The sequence below is a fragment of the Pleurodeles waltl genome, chromosome 7 (genome assembly GCF_031143425.1).
Source record: "Pleurodeles waltl isolate 20211129_DDA chromosome 7, aPleWal1.hap1.20221129, whole genome shotgun sequence".
Classification (NCBI taxonomy): domain Eukaryota; kingdom Metazoa; phylum Chordata; class Amphibia; order Caudata; family Salamandridae; genus Pleurodeles; species Pleurodeles waltl.
Genome location: NC_090446.1, coordinates 58,419,369 through 58,445,472, shown reverse-complemented (window position 1 = coordinate 58,445,472; position 26,104 = coordinate 58,419,369). Strand labels below are relative to the sequence as shown.

At 43.9% G+C, this 26,104-nt stretch overlaps 1 protein-coding gene across 1 annotated transcript; it reads left to right on the top strand.

Moving 5' to 3' along the window:
• The first annotated feature begins 1,907 nt into the window (after positions 1–1,907).
• On the top strand, positions 1,908–26,099 carry LOC138246800 (C-type lectin domain family 2 member B-like). The gene is made up of 4 exons (XM_069201562.1): positions 1,908–2,022; positions 4,318–4,553; positions 14,427–14,530; positions 23,287–26,099. Exons 1-4 carry the CDS (start codon positions 1,908–1,910, stop codon positions 23,468–23,470), a joined length of 639 nt encoding a protein of 212 aa, XP_069057663.1. The 3' UTR covers positions 23,471–26,099.
• The last annotated feature ends 5 nt before the right edge of the window (positions 26,100–26,104 follow it).

The window sequence follows — 26,104 nt, the reverse complement described above, 5'->3', positions numbered from 1 at the left end:
CTAGTACTACAACTACTATTACTACTCCAAGCTGTGATACCACTGTGGCTAGGGCTGTGGCCTGCTACTGCTTTTGCTTCTAGTACTACTACTACTACTATACTACTACTATTACTGCTCCGAGCTGTGATACCACTGCGGCTAGGGCTGTGGCCTGCTACCCCTTCTGCTTCTAGTACTACTACTACTACTATACTACTACTACTACTCCGAGCTGTGATACCACTGTGGCTAGGGCTGTGGCCTGCTACCCCTTCTGCTTCTAGTACTACTACTACTATACTACTACTACTCCGAGCTGTGATACCACTGTGGCTAGGGCTGTGGCCTGATACCGCTTCTGCTTCTAGTACTACTGCTACTACTCTGAGCTGTGATGCCACCAAGACTAGCACTATCACCTGCTACCACTTTTGCTACTAGTACTACTACTACTATACTACCATTACTACTCCAAGCTGTGATACCACTGTGGCTAGGGCTGTGGCCTGCTACCCCTTCTGCTTCTACTACTAATACTACTACTATACTACTACTACTCCGAGCTGTGATACCACTGTGGCTAGGGCTGTGGCATGTTAGCACTTCTGCTTCTGGTACTATTACTACTATACTACTACTACTACTATTCCGAGCTGTGGTACCACTGTGGCTAGGGCTGTGGCCTGATACCGCTTCTGCTTCTAGTACTACTACTACTACTCTGAGCTGTGATGCCACCAAGACTAGCACTATCGCCTGCTACCACTTCTGCTACTAGTACTACTACTACTATTACTACTCCAAGCTGTGATACCACTGTGGCTAGGGCTGTGGCCTGCTACTGCATCTGCTTCCAGTACTACTACTACTATACTACTACTATTACTGCTCCGCGCTGTGATACCACTGTGGCTAGGGCTGTGGCATGTTAGCACTTCTGCTACTACTATACTACTACCACTATGAGTTGTGATACCAGTATGACTAGCACTATGGCCTGCTACCACTTCTGCCTCTAGTACTACTACTATACTACTACTATTACTGCTTCGAGCTGTGATACCACTGTGGCTAGCATTGTGGCATGTTAGCACTTCTGCTACTACTAATACTATTATTACTACTCTGAGTTGTGATACTACTATGAGCAGCACTATGGCCTACTACCACTTCTGCTTATAGTACTACTATACTACTAATCCTACTCCGAGCTGTGATACCACTATGACTAGCACTATGGCCTGCTACCACTTCTGCCTCTAGTACCACTACTACTCCTACTACTACTACTCCGAGCTGTGATACCACTATGACTAGCACTATGGCCTGCTACCACTACTGCCTACAGTACTACTACTACTACTACTACTATGACTACTTCCACTACAAATGCTGCAACTCATACTGTTACTACACTAGTATTATTGCTACTGTTCATATTCCACTTCCCCCACCTCTACTAATGCTATCACTGCCACTTCTGCTATTACTAGTTGTAACACTGCCACTTATATTACTGTGAATACAGCTACAATGTTTACTTCTACCATTGTCCTTACTAATGGTTTGGTTATTTCTAGTGCTGAGACTACTATTACTGCTGCTTCTTAAAGTACTACAGCTATTAGTAAACCTTACGTTACTGATAACATGACTACTATTGTTAGTACTGCTGTTGCTGCTGCTATTAGTTCTCCTCATACTAGTGTGATTGCGCCAGCTACTGCTGCAATGTCACTGCTACAATTTCCACTGCGGCTACTACTTGATTGAACTCTATTCATAGGAAACGTATTAAATGAGCCACCTTTATTCTGCTCTCCGGCTTCATACAGGAGAACAATCTACTCTGACCATCAAACAAGCTTCCATGCAAGGAGGAGCATTAACTCCGCCTCACATCCATCTGGGGTGTTCTGAAAGTGATGGCGCTTAGAAATGGAACAGAGGCACTAGAGTTGCTGGACCTCTCAGCTGCTTTGGACACTGACACCCACCAGACTCTACTAATGATAGGAAAAGAGCTGGACATTGACCCAAGTATCCTCCATTGGCACATTCTTGTCTCACTATCCCTGTCCACACCAACTCCTTTCACCCCTTACAGTGTAGCACCCCAAGGGCCCATCCTTGTTCCACTTCCCTTTAACCTTAACCTCCACCTCACACCCTACTGAACCTAGTAAGGTGCTCCAAGTTAACCTGCTACAGTTCCTCTGACTACACCCAGATCATGCTACAGCTGGCACCCTCTAAAGAGTGAGAATCATAAAGACATAACCAGCGTCTCAGCCCCTTTTATGAACTGATGTAAGTACTCACCTTCATCTCATCGCTTTCAAATCTGAGGACCTTGGCTTGTGGCACTCCCAACCTACATCCATCTGGAACTTGAGTGGTTACGGACTCCAATCTTTCTCTGATCCCTCAATGATTTGACTCACAAGACCCAAATCCATCTTGCATCTTCCAGCACCTAAGTTAGCTGCAGAAACTACAGGTCACTACATGGGCCCTTATCATTGAGACAACAAGATTTTGTAAATGGTCTGTACCTAGGGTCATTGCTCTTCCTCCTATTTTGAAAGGCCCAAAAAGCTGCAGCTAGACCCGTCCTGCGCCTTCCACCAGGGAAAAGCATCTCTGCAGTTTTTCAGCTGCGCCCAGACTTCAAGGCACCTTGCATCATCCATCCAAGGCAAAGTACCCATTTGTCTTTAAAGCTAAGATCCAATATGTACAGAGAAGAATAAACTGTTGCAGACCAGCACGTCAGCTGTCCATCCCACCTACAAAAAAGAGCATGGTGAAACTACTGGTTCTGCTACTGCTGCTACTACTATGCAAATACTGCTAGTACTTCTATAGCTGCTTATGTTAGTACTGCAAGTTGTGAAAGTGATAGTGCAGTTGTTAACTACATATACTATAGGTATTGCTATTGCTACTACTACTACTACCAGTACTGCTACCACTGTGGCAACTATTACTCCTTCTTCTACATCTGGTAATAATGCTACTGCCATCTGTAGCTCTGCTACTGCTGCTGCTTTTTCTATCACTATGACAATACTAATTCCTCTGCTACCACAGCTCCTACTGCTACTGTAACTACTGCTACTATCCATACCTCAGTTACTACTACTGCTAATATGCAGATACCAATTGCCCCTCTAGGGCTGCTAACACCACTTCTACTAGTGTGTACATGAGAGTTCTACTGACAATGTTATTTCCATTGATGCTAATGGATACTATAAGTATTGTTACTACTAGGACTGGTGATACTGCTACCACTGTTACAACATTACTCCTTATACCACAACTATTAGTAAAACTCCTTCTGTGGCTAGTACTACTACAATGACTGCTGCTACTTCTACCACTATGACGTACTAATCCTTCTAGTACTACAACATCTAATGCTACTGCCACTACTGCTACTATTATCACTGCTACTATTAACATAACTGTTACTTCTACTTGTATTGCTACTTCTACTACAACTACTATGCTCATTACCGCTAACATTACTACTTCTGGTAATATCATTAAAACTGTATAGAACAATGTACCCCTAATTCCAGGTTTATTCTTTGGATTCTGCCAATTTCAGTTTTTTGTGTATAAGAAGAAAGATTAGAAGTTGCTGAGTGCACAGAATGTGTTGATGTACTACAGCCCTTGTGCCAGGCCAGCTTACTGGAGGCTATGTGACTCAAGGGCAAGAGGTAACCTCTGTGAAAAGTATTGCTCTCGTCCTTGGAAAGACAGAAGCCGTACACCCCGTGAACTCACGGAGTCCCAAGTACCTAAGGACATATTGAAGTGCCACGAGCGCCACCTTATTGCCTCCATAGGTTCATTTTTTAAAGTCTAAGGCGGCGCTAAAGTGGCCTTTTCCCCACGCCATATTCACAAAGTGGCACCATGCATGCATTGGGCCACTTTGTAAACACCTGCACCGCATTATGCCTGCGCCAGGCATAGTGTATGCAAGGGGGCATTTCCCAGGTAAGGGGGCCGAAAAAATGGCGCAAGGAAATCTAAGAGATTTCATTGCGCCATTAATGAGGATGTATAACAGTTCTAGAAGATGCAGCTTCGTCAGCTGTGATACAGTGCTGATTTCCATAAGAAATATATACTTCCCACTTGGGCTACTTCTCGAACAATATCCATTTGCTCACTTATTTCTCTGTTCCTTCCCACCACACTCCCAAACCCTTCACACGCTCCCTCCTCTTGTCCCGGGGCTCGCCTTCTAGTCCTTGTGGTTGTACTCCCTTCCTGCTGATGCTGATTAATATACATCTTAATTTCATGTTTTAACAGTGTCAAAAGCACAGGAGCTTTCTGAAGAGGGGGTGCAGACTATCCATGTACAAAGCAGTGTGGACCAGGGTAAGGACCCTAGGACTCAAGGGCGCCGCGCCTGTGACGACGGCTGGATCTGGTACAGCAGCAAGTGCTACTATTTTTCTGAAGCAGAAGGAAACTGGACCATGGCCAATGACTCGTGTACAACACTCAACTCCTTGCTGGCTGTGATTGACAACCCACTCGAACTGGTAAGGAGAGAGGGAATCCAGCACCTACTGTCCACCACCCCCACTGTTAACCTTAAAACCCATCATTCATATCAAGGGTAAATTACATGGTTTTTAATATTTTGTGACCAAAAAGAGGTAGTTTTGTTTAAGTTTCAACATGACTGATGTGTGTAGCAATAATGTCTCCAGGTGTGATATCATAAGACCCTGCCCCTACCATGCCATTACAGGTAATGGCATTACATGACATTAACCAGTTAGTGTTTCTGGTCATGTCTCTTTATCTGTTTATCACACTCTCACCTTGTCTGCCAAAACTGGATGCACCTGGGGCTAAATGCCAGCATTAAATACACTGTCAGCTAAGACTGATGGAGAGACTGCACACAGCCTGTGATGAAACTGCAGGGCCAGCTAGATGTGCAAACACTCACAGCTGGTAGTAAAGGCACCTCGAGATGCAATTACACACAGCACAGTTCACTCTAGAAGTGACTATTAGTCTGTGTGACTGACACATCAGATGTGGGTGCACCTGCATTATTTACACCCCACAAGTGACTGCATGTCTACTCTGTGCATGTCCCTGTATTTATGCAAACCAGCATTGTGCACACCCCCTAACACTCTACATGGGCACACAACACCATGCATAACGTGGCTATCAGAACTTCTAGGGGCTTATTTATACTCTGTTTGCGCCGTGATTTGTGATGGTAAAACGGCGCTGCCCTAACTCCATAGTTATATTTTGACGCTAGACCCATCTAGCAAAATATTGGTATTTTGATGCTAGTTGGATCTAGCAGCAAAATATAAATATGGAGTTAGGGCAGCGCCGTTTTAGCATCAAAAATAAATGACACAAAAACTGCTCAAGCAGAGTATAAATATGCCCCTTAATGGTTACACAGCAGCAGCATCCAGGGCACAGAGCAGCACCGCGCTGGCCTGCTGGAGACAATATTCATTTGGTCATTTGTCAACATCATCCCTTAAAAGCTGTAGAAATGTGATGCAAAATCATCTGTCAATAGAAATCACTAAGTAGCAGAAGTCTGCCATCCAAATCGATATGGTGGGCATATGCTTGCCACAAGGTGTATCATTTCAGATGACGTCAGCCGTCTACCTTACTTCTGGTTGTGTTGTACAACAAAGGGTGCTCATATGTGGTCTGATATTTTAAAACAATTCCCAAGGCTTCGGTTTCATGTCAGCTATGGTCAGCTATTCCTGAAAAGCCCATCTGTCTGCGCATTCAAGCCTGATCCCAGTGGCAGCTCGACAGTGGGGGCATCAGGGCACAGCCCTGTCACCCGAGGACCTCCATGTACTGCACCTTGGCTTTACACGCTCTGCTCTTTATCAATTTAGCAATGTTCATGAAACACCTCGACAGCTGAGGTTGTGCAGGATGCACTTATGTTTGATGGTTCAGTGCTATTCATTGATTGCCCCAATGCATTGCTTCTTACATGTGCAGAATGAGTTTATCATTTCTCATAGATGTCCTTTAAAGTACTTTAGTATGGGTGAATACCCTATTTTTGATTGTGCCCGACCTTTGTGAGTTTTCTGAGATATATTCTTGCAAGGGGATTACTCAAACCCAATTGATCCCTAACTGTATCCACAAAGGAGCCACTTAGTGCAGAGTTTGCATTCCATGATTCCTGGACCACAGATGACAAATCACATGAACTGCAACTTGTCGCAGTCCTAGTCAGGGTTCTCTGCTCTTACTTTTTAATATGCAATGATCCACTTCCATTGCAAGGTGAGCATCTGGTCCATTGTTTAATGAGCCCTACAAAACATGTTCCTGCACAGCCATATTGCGGTGATACTAAAGTACAACATACCATGACACATTTTAAATATCTGTCCATAAAGAAATAGAACATGATTCCCTTAAATTATGAAATAACACAACAAAATATCAATGCAACTTTATGGCAACGCACTGCCCCACAAACATTCCTAAAACTGTTGTTTTTTAAAGATTTAAGTTTTCATGTATAATTCAACTGTCTGGAACTTTACAAACGCATTTTTCATGACGGATTTAAGTGTCTGCTTTTATGTCAACTCACTTGAATGTTCAGTTATTTAAATTGCTTAATGTCAGTCCTTACTAATTTCTATTTACACCTCACTTTTGCTAATATATAACCTGAGGCATGAATGGTGAAATGGTTTGTATCAGTCAAGATCACACAATTGCCCATATTAGGAGTTCCTGGATTTAGGTGCTGGCAAACCAGAGGGCTGGGATCCCCTGGATTGAGGTGCTGGCATACCATAGGCTGGAATCTCCCAGATTTCGATGCTAGCATACCAGAGGGCTGGGATCTCCCGGATTTCGATGTTAGCATACCAGAGGGCAGGAATCTCCTGGAATTCAGTGCTGGCATACCAGAGGGCTGGGATCTCCCGGATTTCGGTGCTAGCATACCAGAGGGCTGGGATCTCCCAGATTTCGATGCTAGCATACCAGAGGCCTGGAATCTCCTAGAATTCAGTGCTGGCATACCAGAGGGCTGGGATCTCCCGGATTTCGGTGCTAGCATACCAGAGGCCTGGAATCTCCCGGATTTCGGTGCTGGCATACCAGAGGGCTGGGATCTCCCGGATTTCGGTGCTGGCATACCAGAGGCCCGGAATCTCCTGGATTTCGGTGCTAGCATACCAGAGGCCTGGAATCTCCCGGATTTCGATGCTGGCATACCAGAGGGCTGGGATCTCCTGGATTTCGGTGCTGGCATACCATAGGCTGGAATCTCCCGGATTTCGGTGCTGGCATACCAGAGGGCTGGGATCTCCTGGATTTCGGTGCTGGCATACCATAGGCTGGAATCTCCCGGATTTCGGTGCTGGCATACCAGAGGGCTGGGATCTCCTGGATTTCGGTGCTGGCATACCAGAGGCCTGGGATCTCCCGGATTTCGATGCTGGCATACCAGAGGCCTGGAATCTCCTGGATTGAGGTGCTGGCATACCAGAGGGCTGGGATCTCCTGGATTTCGGTGCTGGCATACCAGAGGGCTGGAATCTCCTGGATTTCGGTGCTGGCATACCAGAGGGCTGAAATCTCCTGGATTTAAGTGCTGGCACACCAGAGGGCTGGAATCTCCTGGAGTTCGGTGCTGGCATACCAGAGGGCTGGGATCTCCTGGATTTAAGTGCTGGCATACCAGAGGGCTGGGATCTCCCAGATTTCGGTGCTGGCATACCATAGGCTGGAATCTCCTGGAGTTCGGTGCTGGCATACCAGAGGGCTTGGATCTCCTGGATTTAAGTGCTGGCATACCAGAGGGCTGGGATCTCCTAGATGTAAGTGCTGGCATACCAGAGTGCTGGAATCTCCCAGATTTCGGTGCTGGCATACCAGAGGGCTGGGATCTCCTGGATTTAGGTGCTGGCATACCAGAGGGCTGGGATCTCCTGGAGTTAGGTGCTGGCATACCAGAGGGCTGGGATCTCCCGGATTTCGGTGCTAGCATACCAGAGGGCTGGGATCTCCTGTATTTAGGTGCTGGCATACCATAGGCTGGAATCTCCCGGATTTCGATGCTGGCATACCAGAGGGCTGGGATCTCCTGGATTTAGGTGTTGGCATACCAAAGGGCTGGGATCTCCTGGATTTAGGTGTTGGCATACCAGAGGGCTGGGATCTCCTGGATTTAAGTGCTGGCATACCAGAGGGCTGGAATCTCCTGAGGAGTGTGGTATCCCTGCACCTGAATCTCGTAATTACAGGTTTTGTCTGCAGAATGGAGAATCACAAGACAGACTTGCAAATACCGTAATTTTCCATGTGATTCCCACATACCTGGGACAAATAAGCTGACATTTCTTACCTGCTCAAAACAGTAAAATTACAGTAATGGGGGGAGAAGTGGCAATGGGGTTTGGAAGAAAAAGTCCAAAAAAGGCCTGAGCCTGACAAGCAGGAGAAATCTATGCCTTCCCACCTTGCTGCTGTTAGTCCACAAGTGATGTCGCCTGACCCACAATTACCAGGTCCGGAATTATGGCATGGGATTACCAGATCTGGAATTGTGGCATGGGATTACCAGATCTGGAATTGTGGCATGGGATTACCAGATCCGGAATTGGCAGACAGAAGTTTTCTGGGTCTAGTAACGCAAGGGCAGCTATAATGGCAAGGGCCATAATCCATCAGGTATTACCGCTTCGGGTGGAAAAACACCACTGGTAGTTTGGTTCCATACCAATAAATGAGGAAGCTGATGTTTCCATAAACTGTTTTTGATGGCCCGTGCGCAGGCGCATAGGAGCCTCCGTATCTGAATGCTGTTAGTGGACATGAGTGACTTCTGTTAGGTGAGAGTCCATTGGATCACTTTGTGAAGTTGGTTCACAACCATCCCCAGGTCATGTGAAAAGCCTTTTGTATCTTCTATGGAGTAGTGATGCTGAAAGTGTGGCAGAGGTTTTCATAGAGTGAACTCTACGTATGTACATATTTTGGATCGATCTGCAAACGATCAAAACATTGAAAAATAACATCTTCTGTAAAACTCTGTTACCGTAAGCCTTGCATGAAAACAGATCAAGTGTTTTATTGATTCCCAAGTCACCTAATCAAGTCTTGACTGGACATGCAATCAAAGCTATCAACAATGACAAACATGTTTTATACTTAGAATTAATACAAAAGAGAAAATGTGGCAGCGTCAAAGTATCAGCAATTCCAAAAGTAACCTAATGTGCCGGGTATTAGGAAAACATGGTAACAGAAATACTGATGAGAAACCGGCGCAAACCTGGTGAAACCACCCTGACACAAGGTGAACAGCCCAGTTTGAAAATCAGTGCGTGAAATTCCAAATCCTAAACACTGAGGCCCATATTTATACTTTTTGACGCTAAACTGCGCTAACGCAGTTTAGCGTCAAAAAATTTAGCGCCGTCTAACGCCATTCTGAAGCGCCATGCGGGCGCCGTATTTATGGAATGGCGTTAGCCGGCGCAAGCAGACCGGCGCTGCCTGGTGTGCGTGGAAAAAAACCACGTAGACCAGGCAGCGCTGGCGTTGGGAAAAAATGACGTTAGGGCGTCTTAAAATGGGGCAAGTCAGGTTGAGGCAAAAGAATCGCCTCAACCCGATTTGCGCCATTTTTTTACGACGCCCAGACGCCATTTCATGACTCCTGTCTTAGTAAAGACAGGAGTCATGCCCCCTTGCCCAATGGCCATGCCCAGGGGACTTGTGTCCCCTGGGCATGGTCATTGGGCATAGTGGCATGTAGGGGCAAATAAGGCCCCCCTATGCCACCCAAAAAAAATTAAAAAATATAAAAAATTATACTTACCTGAACTTACCTGAATGTCCATGGGGTGGGTCCCTCCATCCTTGGGTGTCCTCCTGGGGTGGGCAGGGGTGGCAGGGGGGGTCCCTGGGGGCAGGGGAGGGCACCTGTGGGCTCATTTTGAGCCCACAGGCCCCTTAACGCCTACCCTGACCCAGGCGTTAAATAGTGGCGCAAATGCGGGGTTTTTTGACCCGCCACCTCCCGGGCGTGATTTTTGCCCGGGAGTATAAATACGACGCATTTGCGTCGCCGTCATTTTTTTAGACGGGAACGCCTTCCTTGCATCTCATTAACGCAAGGAATGCGTTCACGCAAAAAAATGACGCTATTTGCCCATACTTTGGCGCTAGACACGTCTAACGCCAAAGTATAAATAATGCGTTCGTTTTGCGCCAAATTTGCGTCGAAAAAAACGACGCAAATTCGGCGCAAACGGAGTATAAATACGGGCCTGAATGAATTAACATTTAAAGTCCACTTAGTACATTCAACCAAGTATGGTCACTGTGTAACTTTATTCCAGAGATGATGAAGCAACAAGATCCAAAGCTAAAACAGCAGCCAACATGTGTTTTGTCCTCGGGCTTTTTCAAGGCTGATCACAATAGTATGTATTCAAACTTAGAAAAACAAAAGTTGCAGAATCAATGCGTTGTGTATGCTATAGAAAATGTAGAACCTGTAAAGTCTGTAATGGCAGTTAGTAAGTCTGCAAACGTAGCACATAGTTTGGCACAAGGATATAGTTCATGGGGCAAAGTCTATGATAAGCCTCATAGGCAACTGGCGGCCTAGCACTGCTGTCGGAACCTCCGCTCGGCACACGTCGCCCTTGCAAAGAAATCATGCATCCGCACTGGTGCACCGGATGATGCGTCTTATCCCACCTTGCCACCAAAGCCTGGAATGCCCTCCCCCTCCACCTCTGCACCGCACCCTCACTGAACCACTTCAGAAAGGGACTGAAAACCTGGCTTTTCGAATAAGCGCCTGGATACCCACTTGGGTGACAAGCCGCGCAATACAAATATTCACCTGAAGTGATCCTTGCAGTCCCTGGAGCACACATGGTGCAACATCTGAAACATTTACAAGCCATTGCCCAAGGAACACGCCACACACTGCTCTACGTGGGTATGAGATAGAAGAATTAAACTAATAAAATGATGTAGCAGGGTGTGCCAGCACTGTAGACTGTTAATACAGTGCCCCTCACAGCATGCTGTGAGTGCAGACCAGTCATGGTGAATAAGCAAAAGGTCCAGTCTGTTTGCTGAGGGCAGGTAGGGCCCAGGTGGAATAGTTGACTTGGATTCTGTTCATGACACATTTGTGTTTACAAAAGGCCAAGTGACTGAGGTGTTTGCAGAATCTAGGCCAGGGAGTGAATAATATTTTCATCAGCATACAACTGCTAATTTTTCAAAGGCAGCAGATGCATGTTTTGGTTTGAGGCTGAAGGGTCATGTTGTCACCTGCACTCTGAGACCGAAGAGAGAGTTGGCACTGTCACTCATCCTGAAGTTGAGGTTTCTTGGCCACTGGCGAAGCCTCGCCCCTCCTTGAAAGGCCACGTCATTGAAAGGACAGAGTTGGGCAGGTTTCTTCATTGATGCTAATCAAGTGGTTACCACCTGTGTTTTATTCATATTTGTGAATCCACATAAGACAAAGAAATAAAATACGTAGTTTACATTTCACATGCCACAGGACAGACTCTGTAAGTGTCAGTGTTCACTCAATAAGGAGCAGTGTATTAGTGATGCTGTGGGCCCTAACATAAGTAAAGAAATGGGGCCCTGTAACTCACAGGTAGGTAGGGAAAGAGGGCCTTAACTGATGTGGAGTGGTCTATATCACTGGGCAAATAAAGCACTGCCCGGTGATAGATTCCCATCCCTAGTTTTTCACTTACCTCTACTCTCTCAATTCATCCTGTTAGACATTGGGCTGTTGGTTGACTGGAGTGTGAGTCCTGGTCAAGCAACATCCACAATCCCTTGCAGGCTTATCTTAGAGGTAATGTGTATACTATGTATGCAGCACACAAACAGTAAAAAAAGTGAGAACACAACACAATAAAAATCCCAAACTAATCTAAAGAAATACATTTAATTTTAATAAAGCATTTGACACCAAAACAACAGAAATTCAATAAGTATAACAGGAGTTATGAATTTTTAAAGATGTAAGTAAAAATAGCTCCAAAAAGCAGTAAGCGCTAATAAGGGACATCTGGTCGCGCTGGACTGGGACAAGGTAAAAAGTTCAGGCTGACCACGATGGAGTGCGGGCCTGCTACAGGGATCAGATTGAGCCCACTGAGCAAAAGTACCTTATTCCAGGTTGCGTCAACTTCGAAGATCATGTCAATGAGGGAGATGCGGAGTGCAAAGCGGTGATGCATCGATTTTGATCCATGCAATTGGTGGCATTGCTTTAGTCCTGGCTGCACAACAGCAGTGATGTGTTGATTCTGATGCAATGTGATAATTCAATGTAGTCATTGAGGCTGTCGGCAGCGGTGATGTGAGGACTTCTAGTATTGGGCAGCGGTACTTCTGATAGTGGAGTGAAGTTTCCAAGCCACGCAACAGCAGCGATGCACCAGTTCTGGTCCATGTAAATAGGGACGATGGCAAGTTCCAATATGCGCAGTCGCGATGGTGCATCAGTGCCGACCTAAGCAGTGGTGACAATGCATTGGTTGGCAGTCCTTCTTTCTGGCTGAGTGTCCACTAGACCACAACTGTACTGCAGTGGTAGAGTCAGAGGTCCAGTTGTTATACCCAAAGGAGCCTTTGAAGTAGGGAAGACTTCAAAGAAGGGTCTTTGAAGTGCACAGATGTCCTCCCTTCCTGCCCTGGCTCCAAACTTCCTGCAGGGGATTAAGCAGTCCTTTGTGTGTGGACTGGACACATACTATTCAGGTGTGTGAGTCTGTGCCCAGCTCCTCCCTCCCATTCACACCTAAGCTCCCATTGTGTGTGGCTGTCTGACAGGAATACACAAAGCCCAGATGTTACCAAACCCAAACACATGATCTCAGACATGCTGCAGGCACACTGGAAGAGTAGGAGATGTCATGTTACTAAAGGTGGCATTTTCAAAACTGTAATGAAAAATTTGACTTTACCAGTAACAAGGCTTTGTCATTACAATTCCATAGGTACCAAGCATGACAGATCCATTCCCTCTCAATTAGGAACTACAGCTTATTAAATGCAATAAGGAATCCCCAATGTTATCCTATGTGAGGGGTAGGCCTCACAGTAGTAAAAAACAAATGTATGAGTTTTTCACTACCAGAACATGCAAAACTTAAAAGTGCATGTCATTCTTTTAAAGCATTTTTAAAAAATAAATTAATCAATATTAATAAGAAATCAATGATTGAATAAAATAATTAATATGTAATCAAATAATAAGTATACAACTCATTTTTAAAATTTATAATAAATTAGCTGATCAGTGAATCAACAATTATTTAAAAAACAGGTAATTCAAATAACAAATAGTTTACATAATCGTTATTTAATTATTTAGCCATAAAAGAATCATTAAATAAATATTTGATATTTATCTTCTCACCATAATCCCCTACAAACTCAACAGCCCATTACTAACTTAAAAATTATGAATTAAGTTTAAAAAAATTAAAATTGCACATTTAAAATTAAAAAATATTACAAAAACTAAGATAACAATCAACTTCATAACTTACATATTTAATCACCAATAAATTATTTATTAACAACAATGAACTAGAAATAAAACAAACTATAATTTATATATTAAAAATCTTACCAACATAATCCCATACAAACCCAACACTGTACTATATTAAAAATGACTAGTCAAATGAAAAAAATAAATTTCACAATAAAAATTACAACTATGAAATAAATAATAATACTAATACATGATAATAAGACATATATATATATATATATATATATATATATATATATATATATATATATATATAATACTAATATAATAAACATTTTGTACAACTATGTTAAAGAAAAGAAACAATATTATATAGAAAGATATTTTAAAAAACAAAATTATACCTAAAAGAAAACTATTCTTACCTTTTATGTTCTGTCCCATGATATGTTTGAGATCACAATATTTTTGAACCCAATATTCATAAATCACAATAATATATATTCTTCAATATTTTGGTTGAATACCCTTTGGTGTCCATCTACAGATGCTCGGTTTCAAACTTAAGACACTCTCCTTTAATGACCAGCAATAGCGATATTGGGTGCGTGAATGTCTGAGCATTGCCCAATGGGACTGAGCAAGTAGTAGTGATTAGAAAGAAAGTTGTAACAAGTAAAAAGACTATGCACTCTTTCAGTGCCTATTTGACTTCAACAATTGAACGAAAATGGTGTCCTTCCTGTGGATGAAATAGACATCCTTCCTGGAACCATCGTATGAATGGTTTTTGGGAGTAGACACTCAGGAATATAGGTAGACTTTTGTGGGTGGTTGTTATTATTTGCTTTCAGCTTCTGTTTCTGTATTTTTGAAGGATTTCGTGGTGCGTTACAATGGGGTTTCTGATCACTGGATTGGCCTGAAGAAAGATCCAAATGGGACTTGGAAATGGTGCAATGGCATTAAGTTCAACAACTGGTAAGTCCCCATTCTCGTGTTCAACTTAAAGTCCAGCATTGCGATTTGGACTTATAGAAGAACTGAACTGTAGGTGTTTTAACCATATAAAACCACATAAACTAATGTATATAACTAGTTGTAAACCCTTAAAAAATAAAGCCAACTATGGGTTTGGATATGGAGCAAGTGTCTAGGAAACTAAATATCTACATATATTGCTGAATCTGAGCCAGAGCCCCTACATACATCTTTTCCATCAAGGAACCTTACCAACTGATAAGGTGGCTTAAAATTACAACCAGTTTAAAACCACACATCCTGCCCTAAGGACAGTGCCCTGGGATGGATGGGCTTTTGGCCTAACTTCCCAGATGTCATTAGGCAGATTAGTGGCACATTCCAAAACTTGTGCTATTGATTGTTGAGGGTCTAGCCGGAAGGTCTTGTTAAACATCTTGGGGGTCATTTTGAGTTTGGTGGAGGGAAAACTCCATCTGCCAACAGCAGACAGTGAACATTGCAACGGGGCTGGGCAGAGAGGACTCTGCCCTGTCCATGCGAAGTGCATGAGCAGCCGACATGAAAAGGCTGGCGGAGAACAAGGTTGTAATCTGTAGGGCAGAGCTTCATGCAGCCCTGCCCTGGCGGATTAGGATCTCCGCCACCGCTAGATCGCCGGTTGTTATGTGGTGGTCCAGACTGCCATACTCAAAATGAGGCCCCAAGTGTAAGTGTTTATTATATATATATGTGTGTGTGTGTTTACTATCACTTTTTGCTATCCACATTGTCCCTCACCTCCTCTGGAGTGTTGTGTCACTGGGGAAAGGTACCTGGTTTGAATTTTCGGTACCACCAGAGCCTGCATACCAAGGACCTCAAGCAGAGGCACTCCAAGTTTTCTGGTGCAGAACCATTACTGGCACAAACATGCAATAATATATTTCTCCGGGTGGCTAGTATAATGTGTAGTTAAAATCTTTTATTCCAATTATTATATAACCAGTTTTCAAAAACACAAGCGGGAAAAGGAAATGGAGGGGTTTGGGGGGTAGGTTGTATTTTGGGTGGATGGGATTGGGTGGGGGGACCTACGATGGTCATGCTATTTACGAGATGTTTCATCGGTTACACAAAAAAGAAACATTGGTTTCAGAATTGTCCAGTGCTATAATACTTATTTCCTCGGGAGCCAGTGGGACCGGACTGCATAGAACTGCTACATAAAACAGTGATCCTTCTGTCTATTAAGACCTGCCTGCTCTGACACTGAGGCAAACTGAGAGTTGCAATGTTGGGTTGGTACATTGCATGATGTTGTGGTTGTCACATGTCCAACATGGTTGGTCATTTGAAATGTTAATAAAGAAATAAAAAAAAAACAATGTAGCAATGTGTGTGGGTCATGTCAGACTTCATCAGTTGATTGCTGAAAAACTGGTTATGAAATAAACTTTAAGGAGTATAAGAGCGTCATGTTTGAGGTGCCTCCCTTCATTGTGCAATATTGTTGTTTATGAAAATGGAAGGGTTTGGTGAAACCTGCAAATGAGAAGCCACCGTCCAGTCAGGTGCACATGACATAATTCACCTTTGTGTCTTGCTTTACATATATATATATATATATATATATATATATATATATATATATATATATATATATATATATAATTTTTTTTTTTAAATAAAAGTGAAATTATGTTTGAATTTCCTATAGAAACTAAACATATGTTTAAAAAAACAGAAATTCACCTGAACAATAACAGTTGAAGTCAAATGATGTGTACACATTAAACTCCCCCAAAAAAACTGAAATTCGAAAGTTATGGTGAGGACTGCAGTTCATATCTCACACAACAGCAATGCAAACTAGAACTTGCATTCTAAATGCCTTTTCTATGGAAACACTGACTCAACCATAACTACACAGGTGCCAACACCACCTCTTTATTAGTAAAAATATTTTGAAAAATATTTCTTTTAATTTTATATTCTTTAAATAAAAAGAACTAAGGTTTTAACTTTAAAATATTAAGCTTCTTAAATTAAATGAATAACTTTCAAACATGTTTGGTAAAGATTAAATAAAAATAACAATGTTTCTGAATGAGTAGTTTTTTCAGGTTATTGTATAAAAACGAATCTTTATAAAATAAATTGATATATTTTATTTATGATATAATAATTTGTATTATTTCCTTATTTAACACATATTTAATTGTTAATATTTTGTAACATTGTATTCTATATGTTTGAGGTTAATATTTTAAAATAGTTCACCTTTATCAAAAAATATTATAGTAAATTTCCTTATGCTTTCCCATAGGGAGATCTCCACAAAAGCTAAAAAGTTAACATGAGTAACTTTGTATACATAAATTCTGTTGTAGGATGCTCTAATCTTCTTTTAATGGTCTACACCCAGGTGTAAAGTTCCACTCAGAAATGGTAAATACCCAAAAAGTGGAAAGTTACACCTAGATGCAATACTAGATAGATGTACATCTGAGTAAATATTCACATGTATACTTGCCTTTATGAATTGGCTCCCATCTCTTCCAACTTCAAATTCACAATTCCCATCACCTGTACCCTGAGAACTCAAATTAGTTAGAAAGTGCTAACGGTGACATGGTCGCACTTTTTAAGACCCTGATTTATACTTTTTGACACAAACCAAAGTTTACTGCCGTCTAGTGCCATTCCTGGATTCCAGCCAGGCATCATATTTAAGGAATGACACTAGCCGGCAGTAAGGCCCGATTAGCGTAAAAATAAATGACGCTAACTGGATAGGGAGGTGTTGGGGAAACAGGAGGTTGTGCTTCAAAGAATGGCGTTTGTCAGGTTAGAGTCAGAAAAATGACACTAACCTGACCAGCGTCATTTTTTGATGCACAAACCCCATGGACATGACTCCTATCTTAGTAAGGACAGGAGTCATGCCCCCTGCCCAATGGCCATGCCCAGGGGATTTATGTCCCTTGGGCATGGCCATTGGGCACAGTGCCTTGTAGGGGGGACCCAAGTTAGGCCCCCCATGGCACTTAAAAAAAAAAAACGTACCTGGACTTACCTCGGATGGGCCCCCCATCCTTAGGTGTCCTCTAGGTGTGGGTGGGGGTCGTTGGGGGTGTTCTCAGGTGCAGGGAAGGGCACCTGTCTGCTGCTTCCATGGTCTCTGACCATGGAAATGAGCCCACAGGTCCCCTAACGCCTGTCCTGACCCAGGTGTTAAATAATGTCACTAAGCAGGTATTATTTAAGGCTCTCCTCCTCCCGTGCGTGAATTTTGCACAGGAGGATAAATTAGGTGCAAAGGCCTTACAGTAATTTTTTGCCCGATAACGCCTACCTTGCATCTCATTGACGCGAGGTAGTTTTCCGTAGGCAAAAAAGGACATTAACTCCAGTATTTTGATGCTAGACGGGTCTAGCGTCAAAATAAAAATATGGAGTTAAGTTTGAGCCGGATTTGCGTAAAAAATAAAAATGACGCAAACAGAGTATAAATATGCCCTAAGAGTTTGATTACGAGTTTGGCGGTCGGCAAACCCTACTGCCAGATCTGTGGTGAGGAGACCGCTGCAGAGCTGGCGGTCTCTCCACCTGCCCTATTACAACTTTCCCACTGGGCTAAGGTTCCTGCCGGTCAGCCCAGGGGGAAAGGTGTTACAGCATTGTTACCAGCTCATAATTCAGCCAACGGCAATGCTGCCGCACGCAGGGTGTACCAGCACCTTTGAAATGCGCACTGTCTGCACATTTCAACGATGTTGGGCAAGGGGGCCACTGCACTGCCCATACAATGGCATGGGTAGTTCAGGGGCCCTCTTGTTCCCCCTTGCACTTGTTCTCCACTAGCTTTTTCATGGCGGACAGACTGCCATGAAAAGGCTGGCGGAGAACAAGGTTGTAACCAGCAGGACAACGCTGACTTCAGTGCTGCCCTGGCTCATTACAACCAAGATTGCTGTCACCCTTCCGGGATCTTGGATCCTGGCGGTGCCGGAGGTAGGTTAGCTGGTCTGCCCACGAACCTCGTAAAGTGGCAGTCGGACCGCCACAGCCGTGTCGGTCCAACCGTCACCACAAGTCTGACGGTCTTGTGACCACCAGACGTGTAATCAGCCCATAAATTACGAAAAATACTGGAAACAAACATAAAATACATAAATTAAAAATCACCCATGACAGCACTATCATCAGCACAGAATATATTAATCTTTAAAAAAATAGCCTTATTCTTCAAACACAAATGTGGTGCAGCAAGTGGGGACAAGAGGAGGGCAATAAGTAGCAGAAACTGTTGGCCCTTCAGATCTCTTTGCCCGTGAACCAGCCTCAAGTGACAAACCTTGCACATTTGATGAATGCGCCCATTGGGTTAGACCCTCTTCATTGCGTGCATCTGCTGGAACTAGACTGGAAGCAATCGACCCCTGGTGGCAGCCAACCTTTTGTGGCAGCTGGCCTGTGGTGGCCGTCGGGAGATATAAAGACTCATTAGGAGAATGCCGGCCCCAATGCAGGACCGCCAAACTTGCAGGAGGATGCCACTGCCATGTCTGTAGCATCCCCTCGTCTCATTATAAGGTATCCGCCGGCCTGACCTGGCTGACTGGAGGAAACCTTGAAATGGAGCGTTACTGCCAGTCTGACTGGTGGGAATAGTGCTACGACACAGCACTCCGCTCCCTTACAGGAGGCGAGGGCTATACCACAGCATAGAGGAGGCCGTCCGGCACCCTCGGAATGTGCCCTGTCTACAAAGCAGACAATGCCAATTCCAAGGGTCCTGGGAGGGGGGCCCCTGCACGGACCATGCCATAGGAGGTGCAGGCCCCCGTGGCCCCTAGCACTTGTTCTCTGCCAGCTGTTCCTAGGTAGGGAAACCACCATGAAAAGGGAACAAGTTTGTAATTAGCAGGTGGCACAGAATTCAGCACCACCCTGGCTAATTGCAACCAAGACTGCCATCACCCCATTGGGATTTAGGATCCTGGCGGAGATGGTGGTCGGATGGTGGTCCAACCGCCAAACTTGTAATGTGGGGGTCAGACTGCCACAGCCACAGTGGTCCGACCTCCAATGCGAGGCTGGTGGTCTTGTGACCCCCCAGCCTTGTAATGAGGCCCAAAGTTTATGTACAATAAGCAGTTAAGGATAAGGGAAAAAGTGATTCAATTTGCTTGTGTTAGATGACTCCTATAACAGTAATTAACCCTGGATGGGTAACATATGTTGTTGAACATGTTTGAGATAAGTCTTCCTTGAGAGCTGTCTGTAACTTTTATTGTTGTGAACTGTTGGCAAATAATTTTCAGTTACCAAAAACTGCATCTTGTTTGGCATTCTTTTGTACCATCTTTTGAATTTACAGTAGTAAAGCTAGTTACACCTTTAAAGAACCCTCCTGTATGTTCATGAAAGTCGTAAAGGGAGCCACAAGGACCCTAAAGTTCATTTACATCTGAAAAAAGCTTTTGGAATCAATTTCTAAGGGTCTACTTGTTTGTGGCATCCCTATCAGAAATTCTTTGTTGTTGTCACCATTCCGTTATAAATAAGTAGCCCATCTCCAATTCTTGATGGGCAGTAGGCAATATTTATTATATCTGTAATCTGTCCTAGCATCACTCAGCTAAAACATCATCAATGTATTGTAATACATAAAGGAGTGCATCACCCAGGATTAATTGAGATAGGAAAGTGGTTGCGAACAGAGGCTCAATTTAAGAGGCCTCAGAGAAGTATCTCACCAGATATGGTGAATTCAGAAAGGGGAAACTTCCCAATTCTACAGTACAATTCTGTTGTCGACATTGTCAAAAGCTGCAGATATCACTACTGTAGCACTAACACCATTAACTTTGCTGCTAACCTTTGAGAATCCAGTGTCTTTAAAAAGGAATAGATTTTAAGGTTGTATTTTATTAACAGACAGGATCTTCTTTAATATTCTGTACAAGTAGCTGCCATGATGGGATGCTGGCCCTTTGCTATTTGAGATTCCATGCAGGGCTTCACCTGAAGACAGAGAAGCACATAACACATGGCTCCAGTGAACAATCCCTGCTGTACGCTACACCCAACCCTCTGAGGGCAGCTAGAAATCTCCTGGCAGTCAACCCTTCCTGGTGCATGGCCTTCCGCTGTGCATAGCTGTACTGGGCACAGGGATATATCGGGCCAGATATTATGGTTTCTAAGTTGTGTTTGATTGGTTGATATGGTCATGTAGAGTGTTATGACTGCTGGTGGTCTACCTACTATCTTTCCTGATCACTTGCATTTTATTATCAGAGTAAGAAGAAGAAAAAGAGATGTATAACTGAATTGAGGAGGAATGTTTGACTTCAATGGAAGGGGAAGAGGTTTCATGAAATATTGAGACTCTTGCTATGGTTAGATTGGTGCATTGCACTATCAAAAATTGTGTGTCTTTGTTTTGTGTATCTTAGATTTGTAATGGTTCAGATGGCCTTCATGATTTGTGCAAGTCTCAGATAGGGAGTTTATCCGCCAACATCTCTCTACGACAATTACATGCTTTTCAAGGGCACTCATCTCAGCAGTGCATCATTCGTTCTGTTTCCAGTGGTATGCACATGTTTGAATTTTGAGGAAATCTACTTATCAAAGTCTGCATCCAGATGTTAAATGCTGGCAACACTGCCATGGAATTCACGTCAGTGTCTGCAATATGTGCCCTGTATTGACTGTGTTGAGTTTAATCTGAGACCACGATGGGCCTGGAATCGATAGCATGACAATGAGCTGGCAATGGAATGTAAAACACACTTGCTACATGATGAGGCAGAGACATACCTGTGCCCCTGATAACTACTTATCCTCAGATGTGCAAAGCCCCAAACAAAGGGGGGAGAGGTGTGGGATACTACCACAAAGCTTTCCCCATGTTGGCCTCACCTGTGGAAGGGATAAAACAAGCATCTTACTTGAGTGGCAGGTTTGAGGTTTAAATTCCCAATGGAGGGATCCTGCCACGGAATTCAAAGCCTACTAAGCAAGGACAGGTTAATGCATGCACATCAAAAGGTGGCCCCTCTAGAGGTTCTGACATCTGACTCTTTTGAGCTGGTATCAGAGAGACATTCCTAAACAGGCCGGCAGTGGTGTATGGTCAACACCCTTCCAGGACATGGCTCTACCTAGACCAGAGGAAGCTCAGTCCTTCCTAGGTCAGAGTTGCTGGGTTCTTCCCACTGGAGATAAAGCCATCAGGACCAGTTAGCCTACAGATGTGCCTCTTTCCCCTACGTACTAAATCCTGGTTACGATCATTCAGTTACCAGGGTCCTCTGGATGTCACTCCCAGCCAACCTATGAGTTTCCACCACTGTCACCTTGTTTACAGTTGCACTGACAACACATTTCTGTCAGCTTCTTGTATCATTTAAGGTAATGCTATTTATCAAAATCACAAAACTGGGAACCAACCCAAGTAGCTCTTCACCCGACATTCAATTCCCTCAACCAAGAGTGAGATTATCACAACTCTCTTCCATACTAAGACCCTCATTATGAGTGTGGCGGTCTCCAGACCGCCACACTCGTGATGGCGGATGGACCGCCGCAGACAGGGCGGTTCAACCCCCCCCTATTATGACCGTGGCAGATGTGCCACGGTCCAACCGCCGCCATCGCCAGTTTGCCACCTGTCGGCAGCCTGGCAGTCTCAGCAGTCGATATCCGCGAGGGCAGCGCTGGGGATTACGAGTCCCCTCTCTGCCAGCCTTTGCATGGGGATGATGGGGGGGGACTTGGCATGAGCAGTGCAGAGCCCCCCATGGACAGACCCGTCGCGCATTTCACTGCCCGAATTAGGAGCCGGCATCAATGTTGTGGTGAGATTTCCGCTGGGCCAGCAAGCAGAAATGCTGTTCTCGCCCACTGGCCCAGTGGAAAACTCCTAATAGGGCAGCCAGCATACCGCCAGCACTGGCGGTATGCTGGCTGGCGTGGCATCGGCGGTCTTGATAAAAGACCGCCAAAGCCGTAACTAGGGCTTCAGTCTGTTACTTTTCATTACATTTTTTCGAAAGCTTGGAACCGTATTGAAGGCTCCATAGTCTTATGGGCCCAGATTTACTATGATTTTGTTTGGGGGCTGCATTACTTTTGTGGCGCAGCCCAAGCTCAGCATACTTTTTGGCATTTACTGAGCCATGCACAAGCCATCCTGCATGGCTGTGAGTGATTTTGTAAATACGAGGTAACAAAACTCAGCGCACAACACTACTTTGTGTTACATTGCGCCTTTTAGGCTTTCCATGCATCCACCCAAGTATTTTGATTTAGACCCAGGTTTACAAAAACTTGTAAACCTGGGTTTGTGCCAAAATGATGTGCATACGCAACAGAGGCATAACAAGGAGAAATATCTTTATTTCTCCTTGTTACTTCCTCTTTCCATGTGTGAAGAATTCTGCAAGAATTGTGGTTTTTTTGTATGTCTAGGAAGGGGCCAGTTCATGCACAAAAAACTATCCTACGTGTAACACAGGTACACGTGCACTATGGCGTACACAGTGTGACAAAGGAGAGTACAAGTGAAACATATCTTTGTAAGTATGGAGCATTTTTGCTCCCTCTCTCTCTCTTTCTTTCACGCAACAGAGGGCAGCAGGTTCCCTCGATGTGCCGTGTTACGTCAAATAGTAGAAAATACGCCTTATAGTTCGTTGACAGAATTTATCTACCTAATAGAAATTTTCTTCAGTGCTCCGAATTTATTTTTCTTGTTGCAGGTTCAAGATAAGCGAATTCTCAGAGTGTGCCTTCCTCTACTACCACCACATCCGAAGCGGAGAGTGTTTTAACGCAAGGAAATGGATCTGCACCAGAATATCGAGTGATGAGCGAGGGCGGAAGAATAGATCACTGCAGCTGATGACTCAGTCCTCCAGGGAGCACTTCATCAAACCTCGATGAGGATCCTCCTTGCCCCCTAAGACCGGATGCAACATTATTTGTAGTTTGTCAAACCACTCCCTAGACTCTGAGTCCTTGTACGGTGATCAGTAGGTGTTCAGCAAGGTCTATGCTCTATAGATCCTCGCTCCTCCATACACACAGCCAGATGCTGACTCTGCTGTACTTTAACTCAAGGTGAGTGAGGGCTACTGCAGCCACATCCACCTGCAAATGGATCCACTTGCACCACCCCTTCTGCAACAAATCTGCAGGAAGCCCACGATGCGGGCTCCTACTTGTCGTAAACAAAGCACATTCACCAGATTGGTCAGGATCGCAAGATATACTTCATTATATTCAAAAAGGGAGACAATCATGTATTCTAAATGATCTGTGCATGTTTCTTGCATGTTTAAAGCACTTTGACACCATTTGCTCTCATGAGAAACACACTCTGAGGCTATCTCAGGCTGTGTGCCAAGAGTCTGATACTCACTCAACATGAGCTACAATGTCCTCGCGCCCATCATATTTAACAAGAATTTGTTCTCTTCTGGGAAACTTCACTGGGGAAATAGGATGATTCAACTTCAATAAAATGCAATAAAACCAATCTCAGTCTCTTAGGACTTAAGCGCAAGATATGCCCATGAACTCTATCAATTCAGGTTCTCGATCAAGTACTGATTTCCCTCCTTCACTCAGAAACACTTAGGGGCAGATCTAAGAGCCCCTAGTGCCTGCTTGTGTCACATTAGCGTCTTTTTTTTTTTTTTAACGCTAAAGTAGCCCGCCAGGAGAAAATCACAGCGCCATATTGACAAAGTAGAGCAATGCATGCATTGTGCCACTTTGTAACCATTTGTGCTACATTTTACCTGTGCCAGGCATAATGTATGCAAAGGGGGTGTTTCTTTGCGTTATTTTTTTTCAGCACTTTTAACACCTGCTCAGAGCAGGCTTTAAAAGGAGGCTTCCATTGGTTTCCATGGGCCACTGGGTGCTCTGCAGGGTTATTCAGAATTTTATAAGCTAATTCTGCAAACTGCCAACTAGCGTCAAAAATTCCGATGCTAGTTCCCTAACTACCACCATGGTGCATCGTATATTAAATATGAAGCCCAAATGGTGGCGTTAGGGGGACGCTAAGTGGTGCAAGAAAAGTGGCACTTTTCATAAATCTGCCCCTTTGTTTATGAGATATTTTCCAGCTAACACACGCAGGTCAGCCTCATCTTCCCAGGCACACTTGCAATCCTGAGGGACCCACATTTGTATTGGAGCTTGTCTTCTTCCAACTGCTCCTGGGTTTACTGAACTTATCTTCACAATTTGTTCTCTAATCACCTCGAACTGACACCATGGGTTTTCTGATCAGTTATATTGAATATATCCAGGGCCACAAGAATTATGTGACAGGGGAGGGCCAAATTATGTGGCAAGGTTTACTAAATTATGGGGCAAAAAAGCAAATTATGTGGCGAAAAAGCAAATTATGTGGTATAAAACAGAACCTTTTGTGACAATATTACTTCAGTGATTTTGCCTTTTTGACACGTCAACACTGTCTGGGCAAGAGTTCCACCTCATTATAACACTTTAACAGTCAAATAAACCAATAGACAATTGAAAGGTGACCAGTCAATTTTTGCAAAGGGCCTTTTTATTGTTGTTTGGTAAAATCTGTAAACTATGCACCAGACGGTGGATTATGTACCAAATGCTTCAACTCTATGCCTAAACGTAAAATACTGGGCAGCAGAAGCAGATAATTCCAGTGGCCAAGGAAATATTATTTGCCTGCGCCAGGAAAAATGTTTTTCATCAAGGCTACATGAGTTCTCTCTCTTTTTATGAAATAACAATGTGCTTCCTTGACCATGGCTGCTTCTACCATCTGGCTAATCTATTTCGGCCACCCCTTAGGATACTAGTGTAGGTAAATATAGGTTTACTATAGTTGACTCCAAAGATACGTACCTTCCTGAGATGTATATTTTCAAGGTACGTAGATGTGGAGTTCAGAATAGAAAATCTATACTTGTCTCTTATTTGTCTGAGAAGTATTAGACTGCTGGTGAACTCTGTAGAGGGCGGTTTTCACTGTTAATGGACCCCCCACGGAAAGAGACTCAATTGAAGGCTCATAGTGATGGGAATTGCAGTCTATATCTGTTACTATCCAATACGATGGGGTCAACAGGACTGTTAGCCCCTCCCCTCCAAACACAGGTAGAGATGCGGCCAGTTGTCACAGTCCGCTACACGCTGCTCAGAGCAGGCGTTACGAGGAGGCTCCCATTGTGTTCAATGGGCCTCTGGGTGCTTTGCAGGATTACCATCAACATTTTTGACACTATTCCTGCAAAGCAACAAACTATTGTCAAAAATCCTGACACTAGTTCCCTAACTACCGCCATGGTGTGCCGTATATCAAATATGACGCACACATGGTAGCGTTAGGGGGGGCGCTAAGGGGCGCAAGAAAAGTGGCGCTGCACTAGGTGCAGCTACACTTTTCATAAATCTGCCCTTTAATTTACTGAGGACGGCATATCTGAAAAGAAGTAAAAGATCAGCACTGAAATACATTATATTTCTAAATATTGAATGTTGTAATATTTAATTTCTAGTGACATCAAAATATAAGCG